This window comes from Abramis brama, assembly GCF_963993115.1.
Source record: "Abramis brama genome assembly, chromosome: 7".
NCBI classification, from domain to species: Eukaryota; Metazoa; Chordata; class Actinopteri; order Cypriniformes; family Leuciscidae; genus Abramis; species Abramis brama.
The window spans coordinates 39,901,896-39,922,682 of record NC_139969.1 but is presented as its reverse complement, the minus strand read 5'-3'; the positions used below and the strand labels follow the sequence as shown (position 1 = coordinate 39,922,682).

At 38.2% G+C, this 20,787-nt stretch overlaps 1 protein-coding gene and 1 pseudogene across 2 annotated transcripts in view; both read left to right on the top strand.

Annotated features, from left to right (window-relative positions):
- The window catches only part of LOC311087282 (NACHT, LRR and PYD domains-containing protein 12-like), a gene marked incomplete at its 3' end in the record, with an annotated part of 349,673 nt that overhangs the window by 171,575 nt on the left and 157,311 nt on the right, over positions 1 to 20,787 (top strand). The window contains exons 11-12 of the mRNA XM_084120582.1: positions 15,849 to 16,022; positions 16,734 to 16,904. Of these exons, the coding sequence (XP_083976708.1) occupies positions 15,849 to 16,022; positions 16,734 to 16,904 (345 nt within the window). The remainder of the gene's footprint in view (positions 1 to 15,848; positions 16,023 to 16,733; positions 16,905 to 20,787) is intronic.
- On the top strand, positions 1,066 to 6,219 carry LOC311087300 (protein NLRC3-like; annotated as a pseudogene). Its single transcript, XR_014609611.1, has 6 exons — positions 1,066 to 1,265; positions 2,760 to 2,888; positions 3,467 to 3,571; positions 3,747 to 3,831; positions 4,097 to 4,292; positions 4,387 to 6,219. The product of XR_014609611.1 is annotated as a protein NLRC3-like (transcript).

Below are 20,787 nucleotides of genomic sequence, written 5' to 3'. Positions count from 1 at the left end.
GTCTGTGTGTGTCTGTTAACCGCATATCTCTCGAACCGTTAGTCCGATGGATTTCAAACTTGACAGGTGTCTCGCTACGGGCACAAGTAAGTGCAGTGCCAAGTTTGACGTTGTTTGGATGAGAAATGCTAAAGATATCGTTAAATATATCATTTTTAAAAGGTTGTGGTTTAAAAATAAACATTCTGACATTAGAGGGTTGTGTCGGTCAAAGAAGCCCCAAGAAGGTTGTGGTTTAAAAATAAACATTCTGACACTCAGTCAGCTACACTGTTTACTTCTGAATATTATAGTTTGGTGATAAATGTGATAAATCCATTTTGATTAATTTGAGTAAAAATGTGTTTTCTTTACCAAGAAACCAACAATTACTAAAAACACACACAAAAACTGATTTTGCATGGGCACTTTGCACTGCTCCTTGAATCGACACGCTTATTCATTTGTGGATGTAAACTGAATCTATAAGTCAGCTATGCTGTTTACTTCTGAATATTATATTTCATTCTGGTGCGCTTAACGTTATCGCTACTGTGTAATAGTAGCCTATGCTATTCACCAACTAAACATATCCTATTCAATGCGTTCACAGTCTCTTACACGGGCATCATTTGTAGTTGCCTTTTCACAAACTGTTTGCTCAAGCATAGTGTTTTCTCAGAGTTCACTGTGTGCTTTCTACCATGCACAAATAAAAATGTCACCGAACTTTTACTGTGTAATTGTAACAATGAGCATTCAATCACACCAAACCAACAATTACTAAAAACACACACAAAAACGGATTTTGCACGGGCATTTTGCACTAGTATTATAAATTATAATATAGAAATTATATAAATATTAAAGATTTTTAATTTATTTTTTATAACATTCCAGGAACCTTTAGGGAACGTTCTATTAACGTAAAGAAAACTTTCCTAGCTAATTATAAGTGGATTCCTTATCCTAGGATTATATGTGAGATATTTAGATATATATATGTGGTATAATATCCCGCTCCAGTGCAGTAGGTGTCGGTGTGCAACTGTTCAGCTGCTCCAAACCCTTCTGTAAAACACACGAAGAAGAGGAAAATGAAAGTAACAACACCTGTTGACACCTAAACCTGTTGCTCACTAATAACACTCGCGGCCATTTATGAGTTTAATCTACAATCCATCGAGACCAGGAAGAGATTCTGAGAACGACGCGCGCGGACTGACAACAAGCGCTACTGAGTTTAAAATACTTATAAATTCTCTTCTTAGTGGACAAGACTGCAAGTAAGTTTAATACATTCTCCATTACAGTAATTTGTAATTATTAGGAACTTCATATTTTATATTAAGCGTGATTTAAATGTGAAGTTACAGAAGGCTGTTCTTCTGCTACTCCGAACAGACGAAGAATCTGCCAGAAATTACAATCTTTTGAAGTTAAAACACAAACAGTTTTATTGATAAAGGGTTATTGAAAACAAATATGTTTTTGAAAGTTTTCTTACATTTTCTCTTCCGTTTTAGGCTGTTGTTTTTGTGATGTGAAATCGAAAGTATTTTTGAAGCAGACATTTACAGTAGACAGAGATGAGGCCTAACGTCAATGAACGGCCATAACGTTATTGCGCAGGATAAATTCCTTCGGGGTTTCTAAATCTATACTGTGCACTGTGTATTTGTCTTATATTGAGAGCCTTCTTACTTTTTCTTTCATTTGTTGGTTTGGTAACATTTCAGTGAAGGACCGAAACTGTTTAAATAATATTGTGAAAGTCTGCTCCAAAATTATTGGAATCCAAATGTGCGACCTAAATTCTCTTTGGGAGAAATGTGTTCTTCAAAAAGTAAAAAGTCTGATGAACCAACATCATATTCTGGGAGATGAATTTGTTCTTATGCCATCAGGTCGGCGTTACTTGCAGCCCCCTAGAAAGACAAACCGTTATGGAAGATCATTTATTCCTTAAGCAATTATGCTGTTAAACATTGAGCTGAGGAAATAATTATGGACTGATCTGTTCTTGGCACTATGCACTTTAGGAGCTACGGATATGTGCAATTTATTTTCTATTTACTTTTTATTGTGTTTTTTTATTTTTTTTTATTCTGCTTTTGATGTCTTTTTTTTTTATAAACTGTCCTTGGACCCGGACCCTATCATGTTATCCTTGTTATATACTACATACTATGGCTGTGTGAATGGTTGTATGTTTGTCTAGACGGTGTACTGTAGAAACTGAATTGCCCTTTGGGGATTAATAAAGCTATCTGTATGAACAACAATCTGCTGTTATTAAACTGAATATTTCAGTTCATAGCAATTATGAATAGCAGTTATACAGTATGTCTATAATAATTCTGGTTACTTTTACGTAATTAGTTATTTTGGGATCATTTGAAAGTAATGAAATCAACCACCATTGTGAACTTGAAGTAGTGATTAAATGACAAAATATTCAACAATTAATAAAGATTGGGTAAATATGATTGTAAAATTATATTATACTGTAATAGAGAATACAACAAATTGGGTTCAGTTTTCCCAGCACTGCACATTTCTGTTCCCCAATGAATTCATATTTAGAGTCAGTTAAACTCATTAAACAATCAGAAATGATTAAGACCATTCGGTTATTTTACATGGCAATATATTTGTCTGTAACTCACTTTATTTTATACATTGTTTTTGCTGTTGCTGTTGTTGATGATAACTCAGCATTCTTCATTATTGTCTTAAATAAGATGTTCTTCATCTGTGTAAAATGGTGTCATTTCCAGGTGATGCTGAAGGATTGAGTGTTTTCAGAAAGCAGTGCTGATCAGTTTTCAGTGTCAGTTTAGCTGCAGTATGTCAGAGGAAAGAGGAAAGGACTCTCTCTCTCAGATGAGTCTCTCAGAGAAACACAGGTAAGACTGCGTCTGTTTTCATCAGTTTAAACTCGACTGGACTTTGTGTTTCCCTGTCAGTAACAAAACTTTAAGCATTGTTTTATATTTGCAAATGCTTTGAACAACTTCAATTTTGAGCTTTTTAAATTAACACTGACATTGTCTATAAAGCCCTGTTTGCTCTATAGAAAATTTCACAGTTAATAATTTGTTAATAACCTTCTGGACGCTGAATTAATCCAAATATATGACTTTAGTTTTTAGATCATAAAATTATTGATAGACATTAGAAAACAACTATACACTTAATTTAATTCAAGTATGCCAACAAAACTTTGTCGCACAGACATTTCTGCTCTCTTTTCTGTCAATAAACAAAAACTTGACATGTTTTCTTAAATTATAATTCTCAACATATATTAAAGAAATTGTTAAACTAATGTGAGCCAGTAAATAAAATGATTGTTAACTATAAAACTGTAAATTGTGTGAGTGTGTGTATTTCTGTGGAGGATTAGATAGAGACACAGATGTGTTTCTCACACAGTTGATCCTCCTTTACTAAAGTGTTTTCTCTCTGTTCTTTGTGTCATCAGTGTAAGATCAGGCTCACATGTGTCCAGCTCTGTGTCTCTGAAGAGTGATCAGTCTAAAGGTGATCCACCAGCCTTCAGTGAGAAAACACCATCATCTAATAAAAGGTATTTTGTGTTACTAATTTTTTGTCACACGTTGACTGTGTTTAAAAGTTGTATCAGTGAATACCAATCATGAAACATGTTTAGATCAAATATTTATCAGAGTATTCACAGCTAATGCTTATTTCTCTTTCTGTAAAATATCAGTTAGTATTTTATTTTACTAATTTGATTACAGGCTTCAATATGAGACATTAGACTCAGACGTTCAGACTCACAGGAACCACGAGAATTTCAAAGACAATCTTCTAGGAATCTTCCAGGTAGGAAAACTCATTTTTATAAATGTTTAATATTTCTAACAAACAAATATGTTATTGAACAAAAAAATGTAATTAAATTTTTCTTGATCACTTATTTTTCCTTTTAAAGACATTTTAGCTCAACATTGGTTAGCATGTTAGTCTTTTAACTGGATTTTTAATGTACATGTATTATAATTATTGAATAAATAGTGTTGACCAAATGTAGATGTACAATTTGGCTTAAATTGTGTTACTCTGTCTTTTCTCTTACTTTTGTTTGTAGGATCTTGAGAGCAAAATAATCACATTTCTGAAGAATGAGCTGGAGAAGTTAAAGAAAATATTACAAAAAGAGAAAACACAACACTTTGTGAAGGACTTTAATGAGAACAGATCCAGTATCAAATCAGCAGCTCTTGATCTCACACTACATTACCTGAGAGAGATGAAGCAAGATGAAGCTGCTGATGCTCTAGAAGGTAAGAGACTCATGATCATCTGTCAGATTGTCTCTTATAAATGTAGGAGAGAAAATGAAGACTAAAACTATCTATTTTCTGTTCCTGTGTTTAGATGAGCTGTTCCTCATTCATCAGCTGAAATGTGGCCTAAAGAAGAAGTATCAATGTGTGTTTGAAGGAATTGCGAAGCAAGGTGACTCCACACTTCTGAATAACATCTACACAGATCTCTATATCACTCAGGGCGGCAGTGAACAGGTCAATACTGAACATGAGGTGAGACAGATTGAAGTTGCTTCCAGGCGTCATGAAGCACAAGAGATACAGGTTGATTGCACAAATTTGTTTGAAGCACCTGAACAAGACGAGGAGATCCGAACTGTACTGACAAAAGGAGTCGCTGGCATCGGGAAATCAGTCTCTGTGCAAAAGTTTGTTCTGGACTGGGCTGAAGGAAAAGAAAATCAAGATATCAGCTTCATATTTCCTCTTCCATTCAGAGAGATGAACTTAAAGGAGAAAGAAAAACTAAGTTTGATGGACCTTATAACTCAATTTTTCCCAGAGACAAAAGGACTGAACCTTACAAGAAGGAATCAGTTCAAAGTGCTGTTCATCCTTGATGGACTGGATGAATGTCGCCTTCCTCTGAAGTTTGATTGTAATGAGACGTGGCGTGATGTATCGTCACCAGCCTCTCTGGATGTTCTCCTGACGAACCTCATGAAGGGAAATCTGCTTCCTTCTGCTCTCATCTGGATCACCACCAGACCAGCAGCTGCCAGTAAGATTCCTCCTGACTGTATCGACCGGCTGACAGAGATACGAGGATTCAGCGACGCACAAAAGCAAGAGTACTTCAAAAAAAGATTCACTGATCAGAATCAGGCCAACACAATCCTAGATCACATTAAACAGTCAAAGAGTCTCTTTATCATGTGCCACATCCCAGTCTTCTGCTGGATTTCAGCCACTGTTCTCCAGAACATTCTGGAGGAGGAAAGAAATAAAGATGTGAAAAACACTCAGGCTGATGAGATCTCTAAAACACTGCAGGAATCAAACACTGAAGACACTCCCAAGACTCTGACACAAATGTACACACACTTTCTCCGCTTTCAGATCCAACAGAGCCGCCGAAAATATGATGGAGAATACACACCAGATGTTTACTGGGATAAAGACGCCATCCTTTCACTGGGGAAACTGGCATTTCATGAGCTGGAAAGAAACAACCTGATCTTCTATGACACAGACCTGGAAGCCTGTGGTATTGACGTCTATAAGGCATCAGTGTACTCAGGCATGTGTACCCAGATCTTTAAGGAGGAAACCGGGATCGTTCTTGGTACCATGTACTGCTTTGTTCACTTGAGCATTCAAGAGTTTATTGCAGCCCTTTATGCACATCTGTTTCTAGACATCAACAAGACAAGTGTGTTTGATCATGAGTCTACAGAACAGGAAAACAGAAATGACACCATGATTGATTTTCTCAAGACTGCAGTGGACAAGGCGCTCGAGAGTGACAATGGACACCTGGACCTTTTCCTTCGCTTCCTCCTCGGTCTGTCACTCCAGTCCAATCGACGACTCTTACGAGGTCTGTTGACACAGCAAGACGGCATTGACCAGAGCAACAAGGAAATAGTTCAGTACATCAAGCAGAAATTAGAAGATGATCTTCCTGCAGAGAGATCCATCAATCTGTTCTACTGTCTGAATGAACTGAACGACCAAACTCTGGTGAAAGAGATTCAGACCCACCTTAGCAAAGGAAGTCTCTCATCTGGTGACCTTTCACCTGCCCAGTGGTCTGCTTTAGCCTTTGTGTTGTTGACATCAGAGGAAGAGCTGGAGAGTTTGAGCTTCAGAAATCAAGAAATCAGACGAGTGTCTCATTAGATTATCGGCAGTCATCAAAACCTCCAGAAGAGCCCTGTGAGTCTTTTAATATATTTTGTCATGTTTAGCTCTCATCTGAAAAATGCATTTATCTACATTACTCTATAGTGATTCCCCTTCATAAACATGAACCTATACCTGTAAAGCTTTTGTGTGTGTGTGTGTGTGTGTGTATCAAACCTTAAGACAAAATATAAAATACCATGTAAAAATGTTTGCATGTTTGTTTTGTATCATATGATACACCAGACTCTTATGACTTGTATAGAGTTCTGACATATTTTATTCATATACCCAAACTGGGGGGAAAGAATGTAATTTGTACAGATGTTATTTATATTGCCAAAAAGTAAGATGAAATTCTGAAAGGTTATAGCATAAAACATGAGATTTTATAATACAACTTAAAGGAGACATATCATGCTTTTAAATTCATGTTCCTTTTTACATATAAATCAAACATTTGTAGTCTATATAAAGCGGAACTGCAATGCTTGGGTCTGAATTCCTCATTATTATAGCTCCACAGGCCCCTTTTCTACCCTTTTCTGATGCGCGTCTGAGAGCAACTCGTTTTGGTGCGGTCTTTTTAAATGCAAATGAGACACTTCATACCCCGCCCCCTCTCCAGGTTGCAGAGATGACACTCGGTTCAACTCCACCCTGTTTCGGCCATTTTTGTAGTTTGATAGCAGAGATACGATTTTCCTGCATTGAACTTGTTTTAGCAAAACAAGCGTTTTTTTTGTCCCGCCAAAGTCTTATTTGATCGGTGAGTAATGTAGATGAACTGCCGCGCTTGTGACAGGGCGCATGTTTAACTGAAAGAGAGAGAGAGAGAGAGAGAGAGAGAGAGAGAGAGAGAGAGAGAGAGAGAGAGAGAGAGAGAGAGAGAGAGAGAGAGAGAGAGAGAGAGAGAGAGAGAGAGAGAGAGAGAGAGAGAGAGAGAGACGCGCGCGCACTCTCTCTCTTCGGAGCCAGGTGAAAGTGTAAACAAGACTTCACCGTCTCCAAACTAGGTGCTGTCTTGCTCTCTCTCCTCGCACATATTAATCAAAATAAATCGACACGGTGGTAAAAGGTCGGAAGACCCAACTTTCATGTGGAGCATTCGGAGATATTTTTTTCCTGAATTACCGTGTGAATTGTGCTAAATAAGTTGCCTTATCTTTTCTGAAAAGCGTTCCGGGCATTAAGCTGACATAAAACAACACTTTAATAAAACGAAAAAACTATCCAATGATGAAATGTTTTCTGTGTTGACACAAATCTTGGATGTCCGAAGTTTCTGTGCCGCTAGATAAACCCTGTTGTTGCTGAAGTAACGTTAGCTGCTAGTTATCCTTGAAGTGCTTCGCATTCGCGCACACAAAAATGACTTTATGGGTACATTTCTGTGAAAAATAAAACTCAACCAGGCACTTTCGAAGAGGTTCTGATGCTGGGAGACGGTGTAAGCGTGTGGGTTACTACATCCAACAACCAAACATTTTGACTTACCCTCTCGTAACTTCTGCATCATTGAGCTTAGACTACAAAATCACAGCGATAAATAAAAATGGAGGATTGCTCGAAGTGTTGGGCCGGGAGTCGATGTCCTTATTTGGCAGTTCCGCTGCAAATACTGTGATGTAATTGTTCAAAAAACGTAATAGAGAATAGAAAAAATCGGAACAGGTTGCAAAATATGACAAAAACAGAATATAAAGATATCAACGAAGCACCTGAAGAGACTAATTTCAACTTTTCTTTACTTCTAAACACTCCAAATATACAACAAAATGCATTTAAGGGGTAAAAAGGTATGATATTATATTATAGATATGATATTAGTATGATATGTCCCCTTTAAAGTACATATATATATTACCACATCATCTGTTAGTTATCCCTCTGTTTCTCCCAGTAATTAGATATTTTAAATGCTTATTTCTATGAGTAATTCTGTAGTTTAATGTATTAATAATGTAATGCAATATGTAGATCGAGAGATTTAGCTTGTTGTATCATATTTGATGTACACATTTTAAGATGGGTTTTCTACAAACAAATTTTTTTTACATTTTTTATCGTTCAAATCTCTTTTCATATAATTTTTTAAAATATATTTTTCTTAAGTAAAATAAACTATAAATTTCATTTCAGCAATTGTTATGGATGCTTTTTTTTAACTATCTTTAAATTAATGATATATCATCCGTTGGCCACCCTGCTCTCTAAGATATCAGCATCAGCCATCAGTTGACCTTAATCTTGAAATATTAAAAACAAATAACATTTCTTAGGTTCTTAGTTTTAAGTAATCTTAGCTTTACTTAAATCATTAAAGATTTTATGTCAAGTAGACATGTACAGGTCCTTCTCAATAAATTAGCATATTGTGATAAAGTTCATTATTTTCCATAATGTAATGATAAAAATTAAACTTTCATATATTTTAGATTCATTGCACACCAACTGAAATATTTCAGGTCCTTTTATTGTTTTAATACTGATGATTTTGGCATACAGCTCATGAAAACCCAAAATTCCTATCTCAATAAATTAGCATATCAAGAAAAAGGTTCTCTATACAAGCTATTAACCTAATCATCTGAATCAACTAATTAACTCTAAACACCTGCAAAAGATTCCTGAGGCTTTAAAAACTCCCAGCCTGGTTCATTACTCAAAACCGCAATCATGGGGTAAGACTGCTGACCAGAAGGCCATCATTGACACTCTCAAGCAAGAGGGTAAGACACAGAAAGAATTTCTGAACGAATAGGCTGTTCCCAGAGTGCTGTATCAAGGCACCTCAGTGGGAAGTCTGTGGGAAGGAAAAAGTGTGGCAAAAAACGCTGCACAACGAGAAGAGGTGACCGGACCCTGAGGAAGATTGTGGAGAAGGACCGATTCCAGACCTTGGGGGACCTGCGGAAGCAGTGGACTGAGTCTGGAGTAGAAACATCCAGAGCCACCGTGCACAGGCGTGTGCAGGAAATGGGCTACAGGTGCCGCATTCCCCAGGTCAAGCCACTTTTGAACCAGAAACAGTGGCAGAAGCGCCTGACCTGGGCTACAGAGAAGCAGCACTGGACTTTTGGACAAATTTTGCATGTCATTCGGAAATCAAGGTGCCAGAGTCTGGAGGAAGACTGGGGAGAAGGAAATGCCAAAATGCCTGAAGTCCAGTGTCAAGTACCCACAGTCAGTGATGGTCTGGGGTGCCATGTCAGCTGCTGGTGTTGGTCCACTGTGTTTTATCAAGGGCAGGGTCAATGCAGCTAGCTATCAGGAGATTTTGGAGCACTTCATGCTTCCATCTGCTGAAAAGCTTTATGGAGATGAAGATTTCATTTTTCAGCACGACCTGGCACCTGCTCACAGTGCCAAAACCACTGGTAAATGGTTTACTGACCATGGTATTACTGTGCTCAATTGGCCTGCCAACTCTCCTGACCTGAACCCCATAGAGAATCTGTGGGATATTGTGAAGAGAAAGTTGAGAGACGCAAGACCCAACACTCTGGATGAGCTTAAGGCCGCTATCGAAGCATCCTGGGCCTCCATAACACCTCAGCAGTGCCACAGGCTGATTGCCTCCATGCCACGCCGCATTGAAGCAGTCATTTCTGCAAAAGGATTCCCGACCAAGTATTGAGTGCATAACTGAACATAATTATTTGAAGGTTGACTTTTTTTTTGTATTAAAAACACTTTTCTTTTATTGGTCGGATGAAATATGCTAATTTAGGGTTTTCATGAGCTGTATGCCAAAATCATCAGTATTAAAACAATAAAAGACCTGAAATATTTCAGTTGGTGTGCAATGAATCTAAAATATATGAAAGGTTAATTTTGATCATTACATTATGGAAAATAATGAACTTTATTACAATATGCTAATTTATTGAGAAGGACCTGTACATGTGAATGGAGGCATTTTTAGAATTACAGTGAAAGGCCTTTAACTTGCCATAAAAGTGTGAACTGTCTCATATAATGGTGTCGGCGCAGTCAAGTCAATAATTTTGTTGAATATTAAGTGTCCCCAACTAAGCAAGACAGAGGCAACAGTGGCAAGAACCTAAACTCCATCAGGTGACATAAATAGAGAAAAAATCCTATAGCTATAAAAGCTTTACAGAAATATTTTTTCAAACACACTTCATTTTATCTAGGTTATTTGTCACTGAATAAAAACACTAATGTACTGGAAATAGTAGTTTTTGAAGATGAATGTTAGTTTAACTCAGCCTCTGTATGTGCTGTTTATGTACAAAATAAATGAAAAATGTGTTTAATATTTGTATATAGAAAATGTATTGTATGTGTTCCATCTAATTCTGTGTTGTGACTTATTGTAGGTTAAATGATTGTAACTTAACAGACAAAAGCTGTTCAGCTCTGGCTGCAGTTCTTGGATCAGATACCAATCTGAAAGAGCTGAACATGAACAATAATAATCTGCAGGATTCAGGAGTGAAGATGATCTGCACTGGACTAAAGAATATAAAGTGTAAATTGGAGATACTGAGGTAAGTTGAGCCACAGGAGTCACATGACTAGCGTGAGGTGCGATGATTGACAGGACGATGCGAGAGACCTTTTGTGAAAAATTCAAAGATCTTTTATTTATTTGTTACAATGTGGGTATACCATATCAATCCTGTCATTGTGCTATTTTATTGTTGTTGTGTTTTTTCATCGAGTTTTTCATACTTTGATGGACTTGAAAAATATACAGCCATTCACTGCTATTATAAAGCTTGGAAGAGCCAGTGCCCGGTTGCATAAAGCACCTTAAGTGTAATTTTCCCTTAAGTTCTCCCTTATGTTCCCCTTAAACATAAGGGTATTGCAGAAAAAAAAACCTTACGTGTTACTTAAGGGTTTCTTTAAGTGAAACGTCATAAACACTTAGAATTTCCCTTAAACGCTGTTTTTTCACTTAAGTAATCCCTTAAAAAGCATTACGTATTGCATAAAACCCCTTAACGGTCATTTCCCTAAGTATAACTTAAGGTTTGGAAATCGTAACCTTAAGAGTAACGCGGACAAAAATAAGATGACATGGCTGAATTTATGGAACCAGCTGCAGATCATTATGTGCCAAGAATAATTTTTAGGGATAGGGAGAACCCTTTGGACCATCTTAGCGATGAAAAATTGTTGCAGGAATACCGATTTGATTGACGCACAATATTTGACATCGCTAACAAACTCGACGGCGACCTTGAATGTCACACATCACAACCACTCTTTACCTGCGGTGTTACAACCAGTAGCGTACCGTGGGGTTTCAGTCAGGGCCTTCAGTAACGATCTAACCCCCCCCCCCCCCCCCCCCCCATCGCCAAAACAGCACACACAGATTCATGCAAAATACAATCAAGCACTGTATGCACTATTGCGTAACATCAACGACGGGACAGCTGATCTTCAACCTCAGCGCACACGCACACCACTGTACATTATAAAAGCTGCACTGAAACATCTCGCGCACGGATGTACCTAATACAAATAAATAAAACATCTCCAGTTAACTAGCAGGACATTCATTTTCGTTTGTTGAATAAGATGCATTCTAGCGCTGAAATGTGTTGTTCAAGCTGAGTGCTCGTTGCCGCTGTTATCAGTGGCGCGGATACAGTGTTCTCTTGTGGCTTGCGCAAAGTTTTCACTCAGATGCGCGCTTCAATCTATCGCCATTGCGGAGACTTTCTATTCGTTGAAATCTTACAAAACAAAATGCACACAAATGCCCTGCTTGATATACAACCACTGATGAACATATTCTGTAAAAAAATAAATAAAAAATAAATAAAAAATATACGAGTGTGGATTCGATCCCAGAACCTCTGACACGCGTGGCAAAAGTTCTACCACTAGACCATCGCAGTACACATAAGTTATATAAGTATCAATGCATTTAGTCACGTGGAAATTCTCGGTACTGACAATATTAGTAGATCTAGAATGACAAATGTACCCAAAATGACCCAATGTACTAATGAAATTGATTTCTGGACATCGTAATGTTATTTTTTCTGAAAATTGTTATTGTACACAAACATGTATTGTATCTGCCCACCCATGTCGATGACATCAGCGCAGGCTAGCCGTTGACACATCGCTGGGCCTCTGGGGCGTTCTGTCATACGCATCACAATTTGATTGGCTGATAAAACACGTCAGTCAAAGTTATGATCAAATGGAAAACGGCAGCTTCAACGGAAGGCTAGCTATACAACTAGTGCTGGTCCACGGAGCTGCGTTTAGTTGACATATGTAAAATCCAGCTCAGACTCACAAAAATTAACCATATTCTTTCTGGAAATATAATCGTAACGTACTGATAGACAGTAATTGAATTTAGACATGTTCAGACACACATTAATTTAATTATAGAAAAAAAAAATATTTTTTATTTTGACAGGGCCAGCAGAGAAGGCCCTGCTGGCTCTGACGGCACACCACTGGTTACAACTGCTTATAGCATTGGGTTTTTTTGCAACTGGGAGTTTTCAGACGGTAGTGGGAGATGTTTTCCCTGTGCATAAATTGTCTGTCAGCAGAGAGGTTCATCGGGTTGCGGGGGATCTTTCTCATCATTTAAACGCAACGGTCAAAAATAGTTTTTCTTTTACCATATTCGTCAAGAAGAATGCATTTCTCATCCATTCTGATATCCTAGCCTACTTTATTTGATGAAACTGCGAACGTGTTAGTGTTAGTGTTTTGCGTATCTATGGCAACAACAGACTTTTATAACGTGAATCCAGGATCGCTGTCGTGAAACACTTAAATGTTTCCCTTACCTAAGAGAACTGTTTAAGAGATTATATGCAACACCTTTAAGTTATTCTCTTAGGTAAGGGGAAATCGCCCCTTAAGTATCATACTTAAGGGAAAAACTTAAGGTGCTTTATGCAACCGGGCACAGGACATTTTTTTTATATGATTCAGATTGTATTCGTCTGAAAGTAGAATGTCATATACACCTAGGATTACTTGAGGGTGAGTAAATCATGGGCTAATTTTCAAGGGATTATAATATTTAGTGGATAAAGTATTTTTTTTATATGTATATTCTACTTCTTATAAGTTCACACTTAAATTGTGCTGTTTTTGTTTATAGTAATTTATACTTTAGTGATGTAATCATTACTTGCTTACCTTGTGTTGAGTCAGAATTCAGATGATTCTTTCAGAGCTGGTAAATCTGCCACAGAATGAAGGGCGAGATCTGGTAGAAATCACTTCTCTTAATATTTTATGTGACAGGATTAATGTATTTTAGTGCTTTTGAGGGAGCTGTGTATCTTTGATTCTGCTTTCAGCTTTGCAGCTAGTCTCGACTAAACACTTCCTCTAGTTTATGAGTGTTTTACACCACTGTGAAGGTATTTTGGTCCATTTGTCCCACTCCTCCTTACAAAGCTGCTTCAGCTCAGTGACATTTGTAGACTTTCCAGCATGAGCTGTGTTTCACATACTTCCACAGAATTTCAATGGAGTTGTAGTCTGGACTTTAATTAGGCCATTCCCAAACTTAAATTTTCAAATTTTCCAACCATTTTCAGGTTACTTGTTGTGGATCATTCAGATCAAAGACTTTCAGACCTGGGGCTCATTCTTCGTACGTTGCTTAAAACATCCGAGATCAAATTACACATCCAAGATGATATCATCGTGCAAATCATGATCTGGCTAATTAGGTTCTTCGAACACACCTGCCGGATATGATTAGTATCGCTGGATTGAGTTAGTGAGATAATTGCGCGTTCATGCGCTGGTTTAAAAGGGGATATGTATCGATAGTAGAAACATTGATCAGCAACGCTGCTATTGGCTGCTCAGCGTGGCCAAAGAGCGCGCTCAGTTTTTCTCCTCAGCAGAGCAAGAACTAATAGTCGAAGTTTATTCAGAATTTTAATGTTTAATCAAAACGCCAGGGAACACCTCAAAGTCTGCAAAAGCCAGGAGAGAGGGCTGGCAAAAAGTAGCACACAATTTAAATCCGTTAGAAGTGGCCATGTTAGATGTTATCACTTATTAGCCTATATATTTGTATTTTAATAATTGCATAATTACTTTGTTCATTGTAATGTCAGAGTCACCACACTAGAACACGGGAACAAATAAAAGTGAAGTACAAAAGTATTCTACATAATGGTAATTTTCAGTTATAGTCTCTTTTATAAAAGGCACTGTTAAATAAATGGTTATTGTCTGTTTATAAAAACAACCAAGAAAAAGGCTGAGGAAAAAAAGAAAGAAAAGATCTTAGAAGCCTACACTGTAAAATAATTTTTGCTGCATTAAATTAAGGCTGTATAGTCATTTCAACTGTTGTAAGACTGGATAAACTGGAAGAACTGGAAGAGAAGGCAACTCTCTGAGAAAGCAAAGGAAATTAACATTTGAACTCTCTTGCTATATTACCATCCCCATTCGAGACACGGTCACACATCAGTTGATCACCTCCCAATTTACACATCATTCCCTCAACTTCTGTCCCCAGTAAGTCTGGGACGGTGATTAATGCAAATTCCCACTGTGAACTCATGTTTACATTTGAAAAGAGGTTTCTGCCTTGGTTTGAGTGTTTAGGGAGATGCTGAAGAAGGCTTGTGGCGATTTGTAACTCAAATTAGCCTGTGATATAGAGTGTATGCAGGCACTCCACATCATGTATTTTATAATGTCAGGTTTGCACCTTCTCTCTTTATTCCAGAGCATTTGATGTTTTGTATTCATTACCTTTGAACTGATTATGTAATTGGCATGATACATTTACCTGACATAATAAATTGTTACATTAGATTTTATTCCGACTGACTCTGAAATTGTTTTCCCAAGTAGATTAAACAGATTCGTATGTTACCGAAAGTTTTGCGTCAGATTAGTGACGACTAATATTTTGGCGCTAATTCAAGTGAACGTTTTTTTTAAAGACAAGAAGTGAATTTGCATTTAGGGCAGCAAAAGTGCTTCTTGACCAACCTAAATCTGGGTGTGTCTTACCTCTGTTTTAATTTAATGTTACTTTAGATAAGTGTACGTGGGAAACCACGGCATGGCCAATCCAAAGCTATTATAAAGACAAGTCGGTTGACTTATATCTGTAGTAGTGGCCATACCTCTACTGAAGTAAACTTTACTTTAATTTCAAGTGTGTGCAATCACGGGGGCTATACCAAAGTATCTTTGATTGTGTAAGCGTGAATGTGACCGATCTCAGGTATATAGCAATTACCTCTGTTTAGTGACCGAAGCTGGCGAGATTGTGATCGTGAGACCCGCGTTAAACAAGGCGTGAGGACGTCTGAGCGACATAGCTTCCTAATATGAATGGGTAAAATATAAGTAAAGAGTTAAATAGAACAATTGGGGGGCGCTGCTGAGCTCCAATGGAGTAGGACGTGTGTTTAGAGGCTCCCGCAGATATTCATATTAAACGGGCTTACACAGTTTTAAATAATTGTAATCTCGAAAGTGATGTTGATGTCTAACATATTAAAGATTTCTGTGCTTTTTGTTTGCCTCCATATTCCATCGTCAGTTTTTGCAACTAACTTTCAATGCATTTGTACAAAGAACAAAATAAAATTCAAGTTTAAGGATTTATATTGTTCGGGGTTTAACTGATTAATCAGCTGAATGCTTTCATTCCTGTTCTAGACTCTCTAACTGCAGTGTGACAGAAGAAGGTTATAAAGCTCTGGCTTCAGCTCTGAGATCAAACCCTTCACACCTGATAGAGCTGGATCTCACAGGAAATGATCCTGGACAATCAGGAGTGAAGCAGCTCAATGATTTACTACAGGATCCAGACTGTCAACTGAAGACACTGAGGTGAGATGAGATCAAATAATTAACTAAATTAGTTATATGGAGGCTAAATATTCATAACTGATATATTATTTTAGCTATACAATTAGCTTGACAATTTGTTGCATCAAAATGATCAAGATCAGATCAGATGCTGCAGGTTCTGTCATGATGATGATAAACGTCAACACAGTTTAGTTGTGATACAAGCTAAAGGTCAAATAGACATTATGGGTCAGTATATGGGCTGCTATTCTGGAGTATACCTTGATAATTGAAATGCACAATTTTATTTTTGTGCACACTTCTCATCAAAATTCTAGATAACCTTTTAGTGAAATAGTTTTCTGAACACAGTTGTTTTCCATCAAGCCCAGATTCACTGCATCTCTCTACAGCAGGTCTATGAGTCTCCAGATGTTCACAAACATGCAGTTTCACAAGCCAGTTTTCTCTGTGCTGACGTTTCTCACTTCTCCTGCTTAAAAGCCAGAAAGATCTTAATTTCACACTCTGTATTCATACTGAAAACCATGATCTAGTGAGCTTTTGCCCTTCTGCTCTGTGAGACGTTTCTGTTCTTATGAGTTTGCTTTAGGACTGAGTGTCGCTCTAGTTTCTTTTAAACTTATATTTATTTGTGTATGTAAATGTTCAAAGAATTTTCTTTATCATATCAATTGTTTTTGTAATGCATCAGACATTTATTTGAGAACTGAATTGACTCTTCTGCAGGTTTTTGAGTCCTGCTGCAGAGGAAGCCTGTCAGTATGTGAATAGAGTTGTGGGTAAAAACCCGTTTCTCCAGAAAGAGCTGAATCTGAGTGAACATAAACTAGGAGACACACGAGTGAATCAGATCGCTGCTCTACTGCAGGATAAACACTGTCAACTCAACACACTGACGTGAGTATTGCTCATTTATTTCTAATATTACTTTACTTTTAGTAGTAATGTTAGCTGATGATAATATTTCCTCACTTGTTTGAGTCAGAGCAGTTTTTTTCCTCAGCATCACACAGAGCCACAACAATTTAAAGTAATAAAATTAAACAGTAAATTAAAAACACACAATTAAAACATGTTATCAAGCTTTAAATATTTGGGTAAGACAGACAGTTGGATCATGGGTCAATAATTATTTCAGTTTCTGTAGAGGCAGAACAATGTTTTTTGTGACATCAGAATCAGAAATCTTCATAACTGCTTTCAATTCAATGTTTGTATTTCCCAAAATGTAAAATGATCCACTGAACGCTAGTGATGGGCGCTTTCGAAACACGCTTCATGAAGCTACGAAACCTTTACAAATCTTTTGTTTTGAATCAGTGGTTCGGAGTGTGTATCAAACTGCCAGAGTCACATGATTTCAGTAAACGAGGCTTAGTTACGTCATAACTTTCGAAACGTTTGGAAATGTTTGGAAATGTCAATGGTTCACCACTGGGGGGCGATGATCTCTGTGAACCCATGAATCATGCAGATTTACTAAGATTAAACAAGTGTCTGTGGGTTTAACCTGATCTCTGATCAGTTTTATGCATTTGTAGACGTTTTAGTTATACTAATGTCTAATTAAAACGTCTGTATAAAAAGAATAATAGTAGTTAATAGTTTCTTATTGGCCTGTTTAGCTGAGCCATCCATAAAATAAACAAAACAAGCACTGAAAATTGATAAAAGAGCACATATTATACAGACTTGATATTTAATCATAATAGATGATTAGTTAATTGCATTTGCTCTTACTCTCTCATCTCCATCACATTCTCTCTTTCTTCTTCTCTCAGTCTCCTTATCTTCACCTGTATATCTTCCCTTCCCAAAGCTGAGCTTTGATTGATAGTCTTTGCAAACTGATTATTTCTGTGGGTTGTTTAAAACTTCTATCGTAAAACAGCTGTTTAGTTTCACTGCTTACATCATATCTCACACTTTATGAGCGTTAACTGAAGCGTGTTGTGAAGCGTCGCGCTGGAATTTGCGCTCGACTCGCAGCTTCTGTGAACATAAAGCCCGCCTACTTTGATTTGATTGGTCATCTCAAACATTTTGACATTGACGAGTGTTGTTACTCCGCTGAACCAGCTCAGATGAGGTCGTTTATCGTGGTGATGTGCAATATCATTACAGCACCAAAGTAGAGTTAATATTAGGCAATTATTTCACAACCTTCATTATATAGACCATATATAGCCCCTTTTCAGCTGCGCTCGTTGTCTTTTGACTTCCGGTCTGCATTTTCACAGCGATCTTGCGTATTTATGAATGAACGGCTCGTTTTAAAATCGTCCCGGTCTACTGACATTTGTTAAAACATTACCATGCTCATGATAACTTTCATTAACTCTACAATAAGTAAATCCACTTCTCCAGCTAATTACTCCTCGACAGCGATGCCATAGAAATATACAGAGCGACCGCAAAAACAGAAGTTCAAAGACAATATTCTAAAGATGCTGTGCGCTTGTTTCTCTGGCGCATAAGGTCTATACACGTCGAAAAATGACCAAGGTCTGGACCTCAATGGTGTGTACGGCTCTGCATGAGGGCTAAATATACACAGACACTATTAAGCACACAAGAAACACCTGAACACAATGAACCACATTTGTCCCAGTGAGCAAACCAAAGGTGACATTGACACGAAAGAACCTTCAAGTGTCATGAAACCCTGTTTTAGCTGGTCGTTCACATCTCAGAGCTGGAAAAGTCTGAGGAAATGTGTGTGTAAAGCTGTGGAAAAGTGGGAGTGTAGAGGGTGGGAAAAGGGGAGACAACAACCAATAAAACACAGAACTGCAACACACTCATTATACAGACACATGAATATTAAAATATGACTGCAGAGGGAAATAAAATAAATGGATCTGAAGGCACCTTGATGCATTTTAAAAATATAACCCTATATAACACACTCACAAGAACGAGGGAGAATGTTTAAAAGATCTAATAATATTTTCATTACATTTATGAGCACTATAGTCTCTGAGTCTGAACAAACGACAAGTGTCAGTTTAGCACATAAATGATAAAGACATAGTTAATTTTTTGTCCATTGTTCTTTAATTGTCGTCTACATCATTGTGTTCTGTGTATCAGAATAATCCATTGTATTATCGCATTCATGATCAGATGTACGGCTGTATCAGTGCACGGCTTTATTTGCACATATATTTAATTTGAAGAAGAGCGGTGCTGGTTCATGTTTAGAGCACTAGACTATATGAAATATGTCCATATAAACTTGAAAAGTGCTTGCTCTGGTCCATATATGAACTATATGATCCACCTCACATTCAGCCAATCACACGCTCCGAAAACACGCTTCCACCTCACATTCAGCCAATCACACGCTCCGAAAACACGCTTCCACCTCACATTCAGCCAATCACACGCTCCGAAAACACGCTTCCACCTCACATTCAGCCAATCACATGCTCCGAAAGCATGCTTCCACCTCACATTCAGCCAATCACACGCTCCGAAAGCACGCTTCCACCTCACATTCAGCCAATCACACGCTCCGAAAACACGCTTTCACCTCACATTCAGCCAATCACACAATCCAAATGCACGCTTCCACCTCACATTCAGCCAATCACACGCTCCGAAATCACGCTTTCACCTCACATTCAGCCAATCACACGTTCCAAATGCATGCTTCCACCTCACATTCAGCCAATCACATGCTCTGAAAGCTCACTTCCACCTCACATTCAGCCAATCACACGCTCCAAAAGCACGCTTCCACCTCACATTCAGCCAATCACACGCTCCGAAAGCACGCTTACACCTCACATTCAGCCAATCACATGCTCCGAAAGCACGCTTCCACCTCACATTCAGCCAATCACATGCTCCGAAAACACGCTTCTACCTCACATTCAGCCAATCACACGCTCCGAAAGCACGCTTCCACCTCACATTCAGCCAATCACATGCTCCGAATGCACGCTTCCACCTCACATTCAGCCAATCACACGCTCCGAATGCACGCTTCTACCTCACATTCAGCCAATCACACGCTCCGAAAGCACGCTTCCACCTCACATTCAGCCAATGACACGCTCCGAATGCACGCTTCCACCTCACATTCAGCCAATCACACGCTCCGAATGCACGCTTCCACCTCACATTCAGCCAATCACACGCTCCGAAAGCACGCTTCCACCTCACATTCAGCCAATCACACGCTCCGAAAACACGCTTTCACCTCACATTCAGCCAATCACGTGCTCCGAAAACACACTTCTACCTCACATTCAGCCAATCACATGCTCCGAAAACACACTTCCACCTCACATTCAGCCAATCACATGCTCTGAAAGCTCGCTTCCACCTCACATTCAGCCAATCACATGCTCCGAAAGCACTCTTCCACCTCACATTCAGCCAATCACATGCTCTGAAAGCTCGCTTCCACCTCACATTCAGCCTATCACACGCTCCGAAAGCACGCTTCCACCTCACATTCAGCCAATCACATGCTCCGAAAGCACGCTTCTACCTCACATTCAGCCAATCACACGCTCCGAAAGCACGCTTCTACCTCACATTCAGCCAATCACATGCTCCGAAAGCACGCTTCTACCTCACATTCAGCCAATCACATGCTTCGAAAGCACGCTTCCACCTCAGATACCGTCACTTTTCTTTTCAGCCTGGAAGAACCAAATTGCTCAGAAAAACACAAAAATAACCAATTTCAACTTATTTGTAATTCTTATGAGTGCTTTTATTATTTTCAGTGATGTGCAGCCTGTACATATCTGTTCACATTAGGGGT